This window comes from Tribolium castaneum, chromosome 1 (assembly GCF_031307605.1).
Source record: "Tribolium castaneum strain GA2 chromosome 1, icTriCast1.1, whole genome shotgun sequence".
NCBI lineage: Eukaryota > Metazoa > Arthropoda > Insecta > Coleoptera > Tenebrionidae > Tribolium > Tribolium castaneum.
Genome location: NC_087394.1, coordinates 36,256,469 through 36,273,213, shown reverse-complemented (window position 1 = coordinate 36,273,213; position 16,745 = coordinate 36,256,469). Strand labels below are relative to the sequence as shown.

General features: G+C 33.1%; 4 protein-coding genes across 6 annotated transcripts in view; 2 read left to right on the top strand and 2 right to left on the bottom strand.

Annotated features, from left to right (window-relative positions):
- The window catches only part of LOC100216358 (allatotropin I preprohormone), a 37,652-nt gene extending 32,560 nt beyond the window's left edge, over positions 1–5,092 (top strand). For 2 of the 3 annotated variants that reach the window (XM_064358479.1, XM_008198808.3), the window contains exons 2-3: positions 1,484–1,699; positions 4,501–4,714. In XM_064358479.1, coding sequence (XP_064214549.1) covers positions 1,485–1,699; positions 4,501–4,594 — 309 coding nt within the window. In that variant the 5' untranslated portion in view covers position 1,484 and the 3' untranslated portion in view covers positions 4,595–4,714. Of the gene's footprint in view, positions 1–1,317; positions 1,700–4,500 lie in introns of those variants that run through there. The other variant, NM_001143732.1, reaches the window with a different exon arrangement.
- LOC103312234 (hypothetical protein) overlaps positions 1–16,745 on the bottom strand; it is a 77,216-nt gene that overhangs the window by 60,204 nt on the left and 267 nt on the right. Inside the window, exon 2 of the mRNA XM_064358478.1 lies at positions 9,304–9,326. Within this exon, the coding sequence (XP_064214548.1) occupies positions 9,304–9,326 (23 nt within the window). The remainder of the gene's footprint in view (positions 1–9,303; positions 9,327–16,745) is intronic.
- LOC655007 (facilitated trehalose transporter Tret1) lies at positions 10,436–14,449 on the top strand. The gene is made up of 3 exons (XM_008198932.3): positions 10,436–10,630; positions 10,679–10,760; positions 10,807–14,449. Exons 1-3 carry the CDS (start codon positions 10,547–10,549, stop codon positions 12,126–12,128), a joined length of 1,488 nt encoding a protein of 495 aa, XP_008197154.2. The 5' UTR covers positions 10,436–10,546; the 3' UTR covers positions 12,129–14,449.
- Positions 14,304–16,598, bottom strand: LOC655074 (transient receptor potential mucolipin). Its single transcript, XM_961567.4, has 2 exons — positions 16,452–16,598; positions 14,304–16,401 (listed from the first exon to the last, which is right to left on the bottom strand). The coding sequence occupies exon 2, from the start codon at positions 16,256–16,258 to the stop codon at positions 14,462–14,464; it is 1,797 nt and encodes a 598-aa protein (XP_966660.1). The 5' UTR covers positions 16,259–16,401; positions 16,452–16,598; the 3' UTR covers positions 14,304–14,461.

The window sequence follows — 16,745 nt, the reverse complement described above, 5'->3', positions numbered from 1 at the left end:
TTTGTTTTGCATGAAAAAAAATCTAAAAACGTAAAAAACGTAGATCTGAATGAACTACCACTTAATTTTGGTCACCCCTATTCGCACAAATGTAATATTTTTGACTTAGTTGTTGTACTGAATGCTTTAATTCTTTCAAAAAGGACTAAAAGACTGAACAACACAGAAATTTCTGCTACTGTTTTTGTTTTTAAATTTCTCAAAATCAATATAATTTTACACTTTTGACAGTTTTTTCAGTGGTGCTCAAAATGCTGCTAAGCAATGCTTGATCAATTGTTTCAGTAGGAGACTGCTCAAATCAAGTTTTTAACAACAGAATCGAATTTTTACCTTAGATTTGGTTAATTTTTTGTGAAATTTAAATAAAAGAAACGTGTTTTAAAACTACATTTTTTAACTTGAGGTCATTTGAAAAACCATCTCTTAAAATTTCATATCAATTCGTTGACAAATAACTGATATATCAAGCTCGGAAGTTTTAGGTGAGACACACTGTATGAAATTTTTTTAAATTTTATTTCAGGAATTTTTTTTCTTTCAAAATTTAATGGATTATGTTTGAATAAACTAAAGGTAAAAATTATTGAATAGACATTTAGCTGATTTATTTCAATTACGACCACTGCAATAAAAGTTTCATTGGCATCTGCATCAAATGAAATGCGGTAACTTTTTTATTCTCTTCCTCAAAACAGATAATTAATATCTGTACAGCTGGTACTGTATTATTTGTGGCAAACAGTAGATTCAAAGGGAATTTACTAAACTAATTGTAGAGCTTACACAGTCCAAAGATTAGTAACGTGAATAGGATAAACCAGTTAGAACACAATAGAAAGTTCTGACCTCACGAGTAATAATTTGTTATGAAAGCAATATTTTTTTCTGATAGAAAAAATTGATTTCTTTTATCTTCCGTTCCTAAAATGTTTCGTTTGATTAAACAATATATTTGGGATGAATGTCAAACAGAATTTTGTGGGCCTAGGTGTACAATTTTAATTATCAAGATAAATAGAAAAACTGGAAAAGCTTAGTCAATATTCAATTAAATGTATTTTTCGTTTGTCTGTTTTTCCCGTAAATGAAATATGAGGCAGCTGAATAAATAAATGAGATCGGATAAAAATGAGCATGATACACGTGTCTAGTATTTTTTAGTTTAATAAAGTAAACAGAGATATTCATCATAAAGTTTGTTTGCATCCAACATTTGCTCGTAAGAAATTGCAAGATATGAGCGTTTTGTTTTGGTGGATGCGCCGGGAAAATTCACACCAACAATTTTGATCAAGTGACATGTCTAATTTGGTCGCAGACATTATTTGTTGCAATAAAGGTTGCATTCCGTTCTAATAATAACATTTCGTTCGCCTCCACTTTATTTAAATGAAACGGACGACTCTCCCTTTTAATCAACTGTTATCAAAAAAATCAGGACTAGTTAATTATTTAGCGTGATGTAATTGAATTTTTTCAGTATGGCGTTCCATCATGCTGCTCTATTCTTCACGTTGATGTTTCTTTGGTTGTTGTTGGCGAATGCGCAAGGCCGTCGGGACGCAAAATATCCGCAAGTCAGGACTCCGCAACAAAGATTAACTAGAGGCATCGAAGCTCTAAAATACCACAACATGGACTTAGGCACAGCTCGAGGTTACGGGAAAAGGGCCGTCGACATGCATAACGTCAACAAGTAAGTCGATAAAATCGCGTTAAACAACCGACTGAGCGACGATTTTGCAATGCAATAAGCTCGTTACGATCATTGGATTTTAGTGATTTTGAAAGACTTTATCGGGCGTTATGAGATTTTCCAAAAATGGGAATGAAAATTCTAACGGGATTTGAGCTCACTAAAGGGGCTGTCATTAATGTAAAGTTCAAAATTTTTAACTAGAACATTCTCGATAATAAATCACATTTGGTGGATGCGCCGGGTTCAAGAGTTTTGTTTTGCTCGCAATATTTAAAAATACACAACATTACTTTACATTATTAGAAAATACTTGAAAATAAATATCAACCAAATCAAAACTTTTAGATAGAGCCAAAAATAATGTTAGCAAAATAATAGGATGAATTTAAAACGTAAAAATAGCTTTAAAATAGTCAGAATTTCAATGAATAATTCAGCAGAAGATGGTTTAGATAAAAATTCAATCATCAAAAATACATTTAAAATGTCGGAGTGTAAGCAGCTGAAGACAGAGGTAGATCTAGAGTTTTTAGGAAAAATTGACGTTTTGAATTTGAAAGATGACACTCCACAAGAAGGTGACATTCTTCCTTTAAATATGGATTTTTTTAAAAACATTAGATCAAAGCTAGAATTTTTAAGAAATACAAATTATTACTTAAAGATAAGTAAAAGTTGGAGATAATTAAGAAACAACAGAAGATGAAGTGAAAGTGAAAACAAAACTTTTTTTCATTTAGCTTTTCGTTTTTGATGACGAACACGAATGCAGTGAGAAACAAAAATAGTTTAACCGACTTGCTTTTGTTTGAAAATATACAGAGTGAGTCCCCTAAAAGTATGTCAAAAAATAATAATTATATAATAATACGTTATGTAACAAGTGATCAATAATTGTTCTGGTCGTGGTTTGCTGTGGTTTTCTCTCAACTGCTGTTTACTGTCAACTGCTCAAATGTTGTCTTATTTTGGCATTTAGGAGTTTTTGATAAGAATCGAATTGAAAATTATGATAATTGTATGCAGACGTTCAAAAATTTACTCTGCAAGCTCAGTTGAACGTGTGAATTTTGGGCCTGACAGTGACAGCTGTCAACTGTCATTGCTTTCTAAAGTTAACCGAGACATACGTTTTTTGTGACAATTGCCACACATAGGCGATCTGACCAGAACAATTATTGAATACTTTTTATTTTTATTATATTACAACAATATTATACTACAATAAATAAATTTCTTATTAAATTACTTTGTTTTCATCTACGTATATGTGAATTTTTTCAATTTTTTTCAGCAATTAATAAAAAATATTAAGGGCCGGTTTACAGAAGGCGTAAACTGAGGCTAAATCTATTAGTTGTTATTAAAATTTGTTATTTAAATGTTAAATATACACATACAGGATGATAAGAAATAGACGCACAAACTTAATTAGATATAAAAATAGTAAAAAATTATGTATAATAGTTATTGATAAATAACTTTTTAATAAAAAATTTGTTCAAGAATAAAATTATTATTTTTCCTATAAAATCATACCCAGTGTTGGCACATCTACAAATGTAAATTTTTTGATAAATTTTAAATTAAAAAATAAAGAAAATTGAACAAGTTAACAGAAGAAGTTTGTAGCTCCAGATTTGTTAAAATATGACGAGGAAATTCAGAAAGGTTTTTCCCGTAATCTACATTTGCTTCTCAACGTACAACTGACGCGTTGATGCGCTAATTTGTAAACACTCTGTATGTTGTTTTGTGCAAAAATAAATTTAAAAAAATTGTCGATAGTCCCAAAAAAATTGAAAAAAATTAAGTTTTTTTACAATGTAGCTCACATTTAATCGTAATTTTAATATTTTAAATTATTGGCAAATAATTTGAGGTTTGCAAAGTAAATGGCAACTAAACTTAATTGAATCAATAATAATAATATTATTAATACTAATAAAGGACATTCTTTGAATAAAATTAGACAATAATGAATAGATGAAAAATTAATAGAAAATATAAAATAATGACTAATAAAAATAAAATTGTAAACAGTATAGAAATTACTTTTAAGAACTAGAAACTAGAAGAAAACTAAAAATAAATATCAAAAAAGGAAAACCATAGCCAGCCACTTAAAAAAAATTAGAGAAATAAGAATTAACTAAAACGAAAATTTAAAAAAAATAAAATGAACAGAAATGTCATTGGAAATATAAAAAGAAAATATATTTTTTCAGTGATTCAATATTAATTAATCAGTTTTGATTGTGTAAAAAAAATTGTGGAAATAAAAAAAAATCAGTTGTTCGTTTCTGAAAGAGTAACGTTTAGCAGACTCTACTTTTAAAAATATTAATTAAAAATAAATTGTAAAAAAAAGGTAACTGAAAACCCCTCGGTTTTTGGAGCGCATATAAAAATTAATTAGTGGAGGAATCTTACCGGAAATTTTCAGATAAAAGTCTTTCAAAAAAGAATTCATTTTTCATCAAGCAATAGAAAAACCCAAAGTTTTAATTTAACGTGAGAGATAATTGAACGTTTACTCTTTACCGTCAATAAAATTCTTGTAAACAGCAATTTTTAAAATTAAAAAATTTCAATTTTTTGTTATTGCACACACTTGAAAATTGGTAATTGAGTTATTAGTGTATCTATGTTGGTTTAATGTATTTACCTGCAAAAACAAAATTATAGATCAATTTTAACAGTGGAATCCCACCGAATAATTGTCAGGAACAGCGTCAATTTATGGCAAAAATCTCAAATTGCCGATTATTTATAGTGATTGTATTTTTCTGATGCAGCTTTCTGCTCGAATGGATTGCATTGGAAACCAGGATGAGGAACTTGGGGATACCCCGAAATCTCCTGAGAGATCAAGAAACTATACCCGAATGACTCTATTTATAAAATCGTTAAATTATTGTGATTATTATTTAAATGCTGTACCCTGTTTGTAAATTTCGTTTCCCACTGTAACATAATTTAATATTAGGCAAATAAAATTACTATCGATCAGCCTTCTCATTTAATTTTATTTCTCTCTGTTTTTAACGGTGATGCGAGCGGTGATGGAGCTCTTGCTCATTTTTTTCAAGTCAAGTTTGACCGCCTCCTTTTGTTCGAATAAAGCGCAATTTTAATATCGTCCGAGATTAGGCCTTTTGAACTACTAATTAAAATCGCACGGGAGTCTGCTGTTGTGTTGCTGTTTGCAGGTAAGTGAGCTGGCTGGATGCAGCTTTTTTGTCGTTTGAAAATTGGCGTCAAAACTACCTCATAATTTTTATAAGAGATGAGATATTAAAAACTGAAATTAAATTTTGTCAAACACCTGTTGTTTGATTGGACTGCACAGGACAACTCTAATTTTTAAAAGCGAAATCGTAATATACAGGGTGTCCCAACGATCCGAAAAAGCACCATATAACAGTCATTATGTTTAATGTAATAAATCAAGTAATTTACTATCCACGTTATCTATGAAATGTAATGTAGGTTGTTTCAAAAAATTTTTCGGGCTCATTATTATTTGTGGACCAGCCTGTATAGTTTGTAATGTTGATTTATTTAAAAAGTTTGTGTTAAAATATCTGCAAAAGCCGGTCAGTACTTGGGGCCCTGGTGGCTCAGTGGTATAAGCGCCACTTACGACGGGGGAGGTCGGGTGTTCGAACCCGGATCAGGTGTAAAAATTTTTCTATGAAAAAAAGTGTAGAAAAGGTAAGTGAAACAATACGTAAGCAAAAATAAGAGAATGAGAAACACATAGACGTATAAACGTAAAGCGGAGCATAAAACTGACAGAAGTAAGAAAATAATGCGGTAAAAGATAAAAGTACGTAAAAGAGCCAAATTGTAAACGTAAGAGCACATCCTAATAAAGGGAATATACCTTTTGTTTTGAGAGAAAAGGAGATGAACGTAAAGGTGAAACATAACTTCAAACTTTAGCGTTGAATCCTAAGATGACATACTTCTTAAATTATAAAAAAAAATAAACGAAAATATTTAATTTATCTTTAAAAATTTTTAGTTAACTGAGTTTGTTTAGTACAGTCCCGAAAAACATTGTTAACAAAAATCATGGCCACTGCGAATCCAGTAGGATTTGCGCACGTCCACTATTTTTGACTAGAAAATACACAAGTTTAGTAATTTTTGGAAAAATTATGTTCAGTTTCGGTCAAAAACGTGCTGAAAGTCACAAAAAAGGTAAAAACAATTTTAAAATTGTAGAATCAACTTATACGCCCGGTATCTTTTGATGGAATCTGGTGAAAAATTAGAAACTAAAATTGAAAAAAAGTGGAAGAAAATGCTTTCTCGAGCTAATTCGCCGACTTTTGAACTGAATGTATTTGCGTTTTAGGTGAATTATTGCAATTATATTGTTTGTAAGATTGATTTATTTAAAAAGTTTCTGTTAAAATATCTGCAAAAGACGGTCAGTACTTGGGGCCCTGGTGGCTCAGTGGTATATAAGCGCCACTTACGACGGGGGAGGTCGGGTGTTCGAACCCGGATCACGGCAACAATTTTTCTATGAAAAAAAGTGTAGAAAAGGTAAGTGAACAACACGTAAGCAAAAATAAAAGACTGAGAAAACATATAGACGTATAAACGTAAAACGGAGCATAAAACTAACAGAAATAAGAAAATAAAGCGGCAAAAGTTAAAAGTACGTAAAGGCGCCAAATTGTAAACGTAAGAGCACATCCTAATAAAGGGAAAATACCTTTTGTTTTGAGAGATGAACGTAAAAGTAAAACATAACTTCAAACTTTAGCATTGAATCCTTAGATAACTTTTTTCTTAAATTATAGAAAAAATTAAACAAAAATATTTAATTTATGTTTAATTTATAAAAATCATGGCCACTGCGAATACAGTAGGCTTTGCGCACGTCCACTATTTTTGACTAGAAAATACACAATTTTGTTGATTTTTGGAAAAATTAGTCAATTTTTGGTCAAAAACGTGCTAAAAGTCACAAAAAAGGTAAAAACAATTTTAAAATTGTAGAATCAACTTATATGCCCGGTAACTTCTGATAAAATCTGGTGAAAAATTAGAGAATTAAATTGAAAAAAGTGGAAAAAAAGATTTCTCGAGCTAAATTGCCGACTTTTGAACTGAAAGTATTTGCGTTTTAGGTGAATTATACAGAGTGGTCCACGAATAATAATGCGCCTGAAAATTTTTTGAAGCAACTAACATTACATTTCATACATTACGTGAATAGTAGAATATTTGGTTTCAATTAATTAAACATAATTGTTTCAATAAAAAAAAAACATAAGTTTTTGGGGTATATAATTTTAGAAGCATCCTGTATACCAACCTGAAAATAATTTTAGGTGAGTCAGAGAGTTAGTATGTACGGTTTTCGTAAAAAAATTATAATTTTCTAATATTTAAAACTCAATAATGGACTTTATCACGTCGTTGGGACACCCTGTATGTAAAATAATATATCAACTTTATTTTAAGACTAAAAATCAAATTGTCCTAAACAGTACACAGAAAATCGCTAATTAAATATTTTGTATTATTTGTTGAGTTGGGTGACTGAACTTTACTCAATGACATGAAAACAATAAAAATACACCGTTGACTTAGTAAATCGATATTAAAATTCATTTCAGTAAAATGTTTACTTGTGAACATAAATAAATACCTATCTTTGCACAATCAATATCTGATATGCTTCTTACCTTAGCAGGATGATAAGAAGACAAACAAAACAAACAAAAAACCACTCTGTTCTAGTTTAGTTTCGAGTGAAAATAGTGTAGTGAGTGTTTGGAGCAGTATTTCTTGCTTAGCATCTCCATAGCAGAGAGGAGCTCTTATCAAAGTTTGATGGTTCGCAAGTCGTTATCAAAGAGCCAGAATCAGATCTCAAGCAGATTAATTAACACAGACTTGATGATATTTACGACTAGCGTTGCAAACTTGAAGCACTATAAATAAATCTCTCTTCTTTCAAGCCCAAGTTGTTTGATTTCGCCCACAATTAAAACTTTCGTGTGTCAATGTTGCAAATTTTTAACAAAGGGTTAATGGTTACAAGAACGTCCAACTTTTTCGATAACTAGTTTTGTTTACAGCAGCTGCAAACTTGCTACAAGATAAATAAAAAACAAATTTAGATGCGAATCAAACGTTTAATTGCGTCGAGTTATAAAACTTTACGAGCTGGTTTAAGTTTCGCAAATCGAGTTTAATTAATTTAACCATGTGTGGATTACATTGCACGCAGAAATAATTAGACGTACTTAAGTAATTTGCTGTCTTAATTCCGTCTAATGGGGCGCGAGCAGTTCCAGACAAATTCAATTTCAAGTAAACACTTTGCCGATTTTTCTGGACAAGTTTGCTGATGAAAGGGAAGAGTCAAAGGGTGGGCTCTAATTAATACAATTTACATATTGATCGGGATTTCAATTATTGTCAGCATGTTCTCTGGTGAGCCAACTCACCCTTTGATAATTAATATTACCACCTTTTAATCACTGACTTGACTGACTTTATTTTTTTTTGCCACCAAGTTGATTAATGCCTTTTTCAAGATAAGAGATAATTAATTTTGCAATGTGTTACAATTCTTTGTCCATCGTAACAAAACAAAATAAATTATAAGGCACTTTTTTCACATTGCAACTCTACAATAGAGTAAGCCAAACGCATAATACGCTGCCATTGTGTTTGAAACTGGCCGCTAAATTAATAAACCACTGGATAAATGCTTGTAAAGAGAAATGGATGGAATAATTTCCTGATGTTGATTAGCACAACTAGCCTCAGACAAGAGCTGGATGATGGAGTAAATTGTTTAATAAATCTAACACAATTAAGGAAGCCTTCGAATTTAATTACTTGTAATTTTTGTACGGTAATGAGAGCAAACACGTGTGAAACTTTACCGTTGCGATAAATTTGAGAGTAACGTCTCGTTATTAATTTATTTAATGATTTTGTTCAATCCAAAGTTGATTGCAAAACATAATTTTGTATAAAATAGAGTGCTTCAGGTAGCGGAACAATTATTTATAACGAATTCCACGAAGTTAAACGCCCGAGGAGTTTTATTCTCGAGGTTTTACATAAACACGTTGACATTTTAATTTGTAAAATTAAATTGTAGCATACGTGTTGTTTCCTTCATTTTTAAGTAACTCTACGCAAACATGAATATTCAAAAACTCTACAGGGTGACTCTTTTAGGGCCGACATTAGAAACATTTAGCGTCGGTTCATAGAAAGCTTTATTAAATTTCTATTCGTTGCTAAAATCAATCAAATTGGTTCAATTTGGTCACGTGATCAAGCATTTAATGGCGGATTAAATTAATGACGCTTCCATAAATCGGTCCATAGTGTAGTTAGAGCTTTAAAATTTTGTATACGATCCAAATCGACCATTCTGAGTTTAAATTAATTTTCTTCAAAATGGCTGAGCTTCCAGAAGTACGAGAAATTGGCGCCAACTTTTATTTTGTTTTCAATATTTTTTTTAATAAAAGTTTAATTATTTTTATCTTTATAAAGCAATTCTGGCTGCGCCAGTTTTTGAACACCCGGTATACTTTTAGCTGACTTACCTTGTATTGCCCTGGTCTCCGAGCTGCAAAAAAGCAAACACACAGTTATAGTTTGTTGATAAAAATTGCATGGTTTTTATATTTTATAAATACTTCAATTTCTGTAATTTTTTATTGTTTTCGGCAACATTTTTGCTAAAAGTTACATAAACGTTTTAATGAAAAAAAATGTTTTATCTGAATATAATTTATTGTTCTATAGATACATCTACAGGCTGTTTCCTACAAGGGAATGCGCCTGACTGTATTTAAAATGCAACCCAAACCACAACTGTCTAGGGTAACGTGATATTTTACATATGGTATCATTTTTTAAATAAACTGAGTGTCGATAACTTGATAATTATTGATAAATTTTCAACACAAAATAAACTATAGAAAAAAATTCCAAGATATCGTCAGTATTTTCGGATTATTCGTTTTTAAGGGTGATTTTTTTAATGGAATATACAACGCTAGCCATAAAATAAATTTTTTTCGCCCAGTTTATTTTGCACAAAAATTTATTGTCACGTAACATTAGTTGTATTTATTCATTACTCCTTATCGTGAAACGTAAAACACGCTGTACAGCAAGTCCATAAATTATTTATTTGTTTTTGTTCACGTTTCCTAATAAAAAATTAACGTAAATACGCAAAAAATGTTATGATTAAATAATCAGATTGTAAAGTTTTCATTTACAAATTAGAACATTTGATATTATGTATTATATATTCCATGTATTATTTATTAATAACGATTTTTTTGGCAGTATTCCCTCCATAAAAATACAAATAAAAATAAATTGTAATAAGTTGATTATCTTCAACAAAAGGCATTCCTGATAGGGAGATAGAAATCAAAATTGAACAGCGCCACATATAGCTATCGGCTGTGCTATCGCTATCGGTAGGTAATCAATTTTTCTAATGCGAGGTGCAGTAAATTAAATTCCGTTTTTTTATAAAATGACTGCGCGGCAAAATGCATTGTATGAGCGATATTATTGCTAATTTAATTAACGTATTTATTTATTACTCATCATTATACATCATAACATTATATTTAATAATTTGAATTTAAAATACACAACTTTTGACTTGCTACAATCAAATTCCGCGCCAAGTTTGGGATCGCGTCCTGTGATTAGAACCATGTGTCAATCTGACGTTTGACGTTTCAACTTTCAGCGGTTGTTTTTCACCCAAAATCGAAATTTTTTAAAGTAAAACGTAAGACAAGGGTCCCACAATCATTCCCAATGAGCCAAGACAAAGTGTCTCTATTACGCGACCCAACTGCCGGTGTTTCCACATCATCAGACAGCAGAAACTACGACTCTGTGGTAAGTTGTAACAGTTCAATTATCCAAAAAACGGTAATCTTTCCCCAGGACCCTCCACCCCACACCGAAAACCGTGCCCAAATCAGCTTTGTCCCTCGCCGACTCCCCCAATATGTGGCCGCCTTGACAGGTGAACCCCCCAGATTTATTAAACCGTATTGACTATAATTTTGCAGCAACTTTATCGGCCCTCGCTGCTGGTGCCGTCCTGGGCTGGACTTCCCCCATTTTAAGCGACCTCCAGCACGGTAAATTCCACAATATTTCAGTCACTAGCGACCAAATGGGCTGGATTGGCTCGTTCGTCACTCTAGGTGGCATGACAATGTGCATTCCTACTGGTTTTTTGTGCGACTTGCTAGGCCGTAAAAAAACACTTCTTCTCCTTATTGCACCGTTCGCCGTTGGTTGGTCGCTCATTATTTTCGCCAAATCGATAATAATGCTGTATTTGGGGCGCCTGATCACCGGGATGGCCGCTGGGGCGTCGTGCGTGGCAGCCCCCTTGTACACGAGCGAAATCGCGCAGAAGGAAATCCGCGGCACGCTTGGCAGCTACTTCCAGTTGATGGTAACTGTCGGTATTTTCCTAGCCTATTTGTCCGGGAAATACCTCACTTCAATGCCCTATACGATTTTTTGTGCTTGTCTCCCGGTTGTTTTCGTCGTTTTGTTTGCATTTCAACCGGAAACTCCGGCGTTTTGTTTACGTAGGGGGCGCTATGACGACGCTCTGAAGGCGTTGGTTAAGTTAAGGGGGCCCTGTGAGGGCAACGAGTCCGAATTGGCCGAAATTGAAGGCTCGTTGAAGGAAAGTCTCGAAAGTTCGGTTTCTTTTTCGCAAACGTTTCGCAAAAAAGCCAACGTTAAAGCGCTCGTGATTGCGTTTGCGTTGATGTTTTTCCAACAGTTTAGTGGCATTAATGCTGTTATTTTGTACACGAGTGATATTTTTGCATCAGCTGGTTCAAATCTTGATGCTAATACTGCGGCGATTATCGTGGGGGCCTTTCAGGTTGTTGCTACGTTCGTTTCGTCTTTGGTGATTGATAAATTGGGGCGGAAAATTCTCCTATTTACCTCGGCCGTGGTTATGGCACTTTCAAGTCTCGTCTTGGCGATTTATTTCACTTTGAAATGTCGAACGTCCATTGATGGTGATATTTTGCACGAGCTTGGTTTCATTCCGATCGTGTCGCTGTGTCTTTTTGTGGTGGTTTTCTCCATAGGTTTAGGTCCCATTCCTTGGATGATTTCTTCGGAGATTTTTACACCAGAAATTAAAAGTATAGCCAGTTCAAGTGCTGGTACTTTCAATTGGTTTTTAGCATTTCTAGTGACTAAGTTTTATCTTCAAGTAAATGAACGTGTAGGTCAGGACTCGACTTTTTATGCATTTGCTGTTTTGTCTCTTTTGGGTGGGGCGTTTGTTTATTTTGTGATACCTGAGACTAAAGGAAAAACTGTCGAACAAGTCCAGGCAGAACTTGAACGTTGAATTATTGTTATTACACAATGAATGTTTAAATACTCAATGTTATGATTGTCTCAAATATCTAAATGGTGCTAGTTATAATTTCATTAATGACACTGTTCAGCAAATTGGGACGAAATTATGTTTCTTTAATGAAGAAATTTTGAGAAAATCGCTGGTTTTTGGCGTTTTGTTGGCACTTTCCTGCTTAGGAAAACTGAAAAAATATTTTTTAATAAATGAAAAATTACTTTTTTAACTCTTAAACTTATGACATTGATGTAAATGAAAACAAATATAAAAAATAAGACATTTCGGCTGCCCCAAGCTAAGGCACAGTATCTGCTTTTTACTTAATTTTTCACTGGACCCAAAAATAACTTTTAAAAATACTACTCACCACTACTACTTAAATATTAAATGCTATTAAAAAGTAAATACAATTTCAAGTAGTTTTCAGTACAAAAGCAATTAGTTAATAATAAGATAACGAATATTAACATTTACGAACAAATTTATGCAATAACCCGAGACAGAAATTTGGCCAACTTAAAGTTCGACTAAAAGTAATATATTATCTGATAATGAAATTATAAAATATAGATTTTTACACCTATGTGAGTTATTTTTACTTGGAGTACAATTGACTGTCTCTATGGTAGGTATTTTGTAGATACTTTTTGGGGAAAGGAATATTCTATTGGAGTAACTGTTTATGGGGAAAAAATATATTAATTTAAATAAAAATAGCTAATGAATATTTAATTGAATCTAAGCGGAAAAATAAAACAAAATATGTAAAAAATATGTTGGATACTGTGTTTTTCCTTAGGACAGCCAAGTTAATTTGTAAAATTCAATTAAAAATTCTCTAAATCTCTCTAAAGTCTGGGTGGAAATGTACAACTTTCACTTTCAAACTTTCAGTAATTTTATTTCCTAATGCAGTTAGGGGAAGTTACACGTTTACACACTTTATATATATTTTTTTATTTATATATTTTTTTCATCATTTCTGCAAAAACTAGTGTTTTAAACGTGATATTTTTCTGATAAAATATATCCCTATTTTTTTTAACAAAATTCTTCAAATTCTTTTACGAGTATAGTGTACCAGTTAGAAAATTTTTCAAAATTTCAATTGGTTTTAGTCAGAATATAATATAATAATATTATAAGTCAGACTTCACATTTCTGATTTTTTTAGATTTAATTTAAACATACTTGGCTTTAAAAATGGCAATTATGTTTCAACTGTTTATTGTTAAAAGTTCTTTGTAACTTTATCATGTGATCCTTTGAATTTATAATTAGAGGAGGCGGTTTTTTCCTTTGAGATTGAAAAGTGAATGAAAAAAATTAAATCTCATACGAAAAATTTGACCAGTGAATTGTATCCCAGAGTAAAAATAAAAATTGTTGTGTTTAACTGTTCTTTTTTTTATAATAGAACAGGTTTAAGACGTAGTGGCCATTTTTAAAATTAAAAAAAAAACTTGAAAATGGTCGAAAGTATCATATAAATAGCACAAAAAATTTGCAAGTAAGCATATTTTTTTACCAATAATTAAATGTTAAGCCATGATCTTTATTTTTATTTTCTATGATTTTATGTTCTTATTTAAAATTATTTTGTTCGTGTTAACTTTTGTACTATTTACTACATGTAATTATGAGGTTATTTTTGTCTTTTGGATATAAATAAACATACAATTTTTACCATTAATTACTTTAACAGGAAGCAAAGAAAAGCGATTTTCTGAAAATCGTTTCAAGTTACAACCAGTTTATAGAACCATCATTAATTTAATTCACGATTAACTGATCACATGACCAAATTGAGCAAATGTGATTGGTCCAATCGCGTTAATTTTTAACAACGATTTAAATTTTAAGTGTTGGACAGTGTTATTAGTGCTGAAACGAACAGTTACTTATTTAAATAAATATTTTCGTGTAATGGAGGCTGATAATATTAAATGAATAAGCCAGGGTAATTAATTACTTATTGATACAGCATTTATATGCAACACTAAAAAGCACGTTGCGATTGTTCCTTTCTATATTTTTTGAATGAAGAAACTGTGACGTCAGTTGATAGTATTAATTAGTTTACTTATTGACCAACATTGTCGCAGCCGATTAGCTTGAATCGGAAACAAGATTCTTTGGGGATTTAGGTTTGCAGTGAAACTCAGATTATACATAAATAAATTTTATTGAGACAGAGATACATTTAAAGCTTATCTCGAACATATTTTGATCTAGTCAGTATATTTATATAAATGTTTCTGTACAAAACGTATATTCTATTCTATATACAATAAAATATTTACAAAACTGTATTTTTTCTATTCTTAGACGGCATTCGAACCTCGTCTTGATCCCTCAGTGGCTAAACTACCACGTGACAAACTCGAATAAGACTTTTGTAGTTTAGTACAAGTGCAACAGCATAGATCTTTCATAAGCCCACCCAAACTATCATTGGACGCGGTTCTAAAAATCCCACTCGATACATCCTCAAAGTTGGTATCGCCGATGAAAATTTGTAAATCACTCTTGGGGAATCCCTCAATGTAGTAGATCTTGATCGTATCGTAGGCGTCCATGATGACGGAAATAAACAAACTTAGAATAATGTAAATGTACAAGCTTATAAACGAGTATAGATAGATCTTGCTGAACCACCACAGCATGGTCGATTTGCTCGACATTATGGAGAAAGTGGCGAACATATCGTCGCCGTTAATCAGAGAGAAAAGGCACTCTGACGTCGTGGACAACGACCTGAACTTCAAATGGTACGGACCGAGGATCAGCCACCCTGAGAAGGTAAAACCCGCGTAAATAAGTAACGCACAAAGGAGGAATCTGGCGACTTGAGGCGCCGCCTTCTCCAAAGTCAGAATCACAACATTGTACGTTTTAAAGAACGTCAAGTAGCGCAAAACCCCAAACCAGACCAGCATGTTCCCAAGCCCCAGGAACAAGCTACAGACGTTCCACTGATCGCTGGTAAAGTCCTTACGTTCGATCTGTTCCTTGATCGACGACCCGATGATTATGAGGATGTCGTTGATTATTATCATCACATACCACAGATTCAAAAACTTGTTCCTATCCTCTTTGCTAAGAGGGCGTCCGAACTGATTGATAAAAAACGAATTGGTCATTTTCTTCAACTTTTGGGCCCTGAGAAGGGCCCTTGTGCACAAAACAAACGACAAAATACAAATGGTGATAACCAAATAGTTCAAAAGACTTTGCAAAAGCGAGTCAATTTCGTCATCAGTGACGTACTCAACGTCACCCTTGCACATGAGACGGACCGGCTGTGCGTCCAACCACAGCAACATCTGACCATCGTGGTCCTCATTATCGAAGTTAATGTTAATATCAAAGCGGTAGCAATTCGGTGGCGAGATCCGACCGGCTGTTTTAAAATTAACAGTTTTAACCGAGAACTTCAGCACGGCTTTGACCAAAGCCGAGAAGTTTATGTTCAAGTTATCTAGGTATTGTTTAGAGTCGAGGAGATGGTCCTGCCTGTGCGTTATATTAAGACAGGTGTCTACGATTTCGGCGTCAAAAACATACGATTCGTTGAACCCAAAAATAATGCCTTTCTTGTACTGTGACAGGCACAGTTCCATATCAGTCATAGTATTGTCCTCATTGGCGTAAGAGTACGAACCAACAGCTTGGCTCAAATTGGCATAGCCTGAATAAGCGTAGTCAATAGTGGCGTAAAAATCGTCCGCTTTGTAGATGGCCAAAGGTCCCGTGGCAGGTGGATAGGCGCTCACTTCACGTGTGGCATCCCAGCCGCGTAGAAACAAGTGCGAGAATGAAATCCGATTGTCCCACGTGTAATTAACGTGGTTGTAGCGATTGTAGGCGAAGAGACACAGCTGCATTGTCACGAGGATTATCTTGATTAGCTGCACTGTGAATTTGTAAGGGAAGCGTTTCTTGGCTTGCCATTTCTCGATGGGGTTCATGAAGAAGAACTGGAGCTTGCGACGCATTTTTTCCTCGGTTAGGAGCGACTTGGAGCTGTGACAGGAGGGCTGGTGGGTGAGACAACACCGTTCGTCGTCAGTGCCACAGGTTGTGACGCTTTCTGGGGAATTGCCTTGCATTGGCTCCATTTCCACGGCACTCAACAGGACATTCACTTTTAACTTGGTGATGGGGCCAAACCACAAACACTGACAAAGGAAAATAACCTAATTGTTGACACTGACATCTGACGTTTCGCAACTAGGGAGTTTCGTTTTTTCCTAGTTTTTTTCTATAAAAATTACGGGAAAATACACAAAAACGCAGACTAGTTGGACTTACGGGACAGTTTAATTTATTCAGCCTGACTGGAGATTATTTTGTATATTTTAGATAATAGAATCGCTGTCACATGACTGGTGTTTTTTTTGTACAGTGGCGTAGATAGAGTTGTCAGATTTTAAATATTCAAATGTATGAGCTTCTAAGAGCTGCTGCTAAAAATGTATAATATTTTCACATGGATAACAACCAGCTGTATTGTTGTTAGGAAACTCAGGACAATTTACAAAAGAAAGAAGTTTTTGATTTTTTGGAAGATGTGTGAAAAATATCTCAAGTCTTTGCCGATTGGAG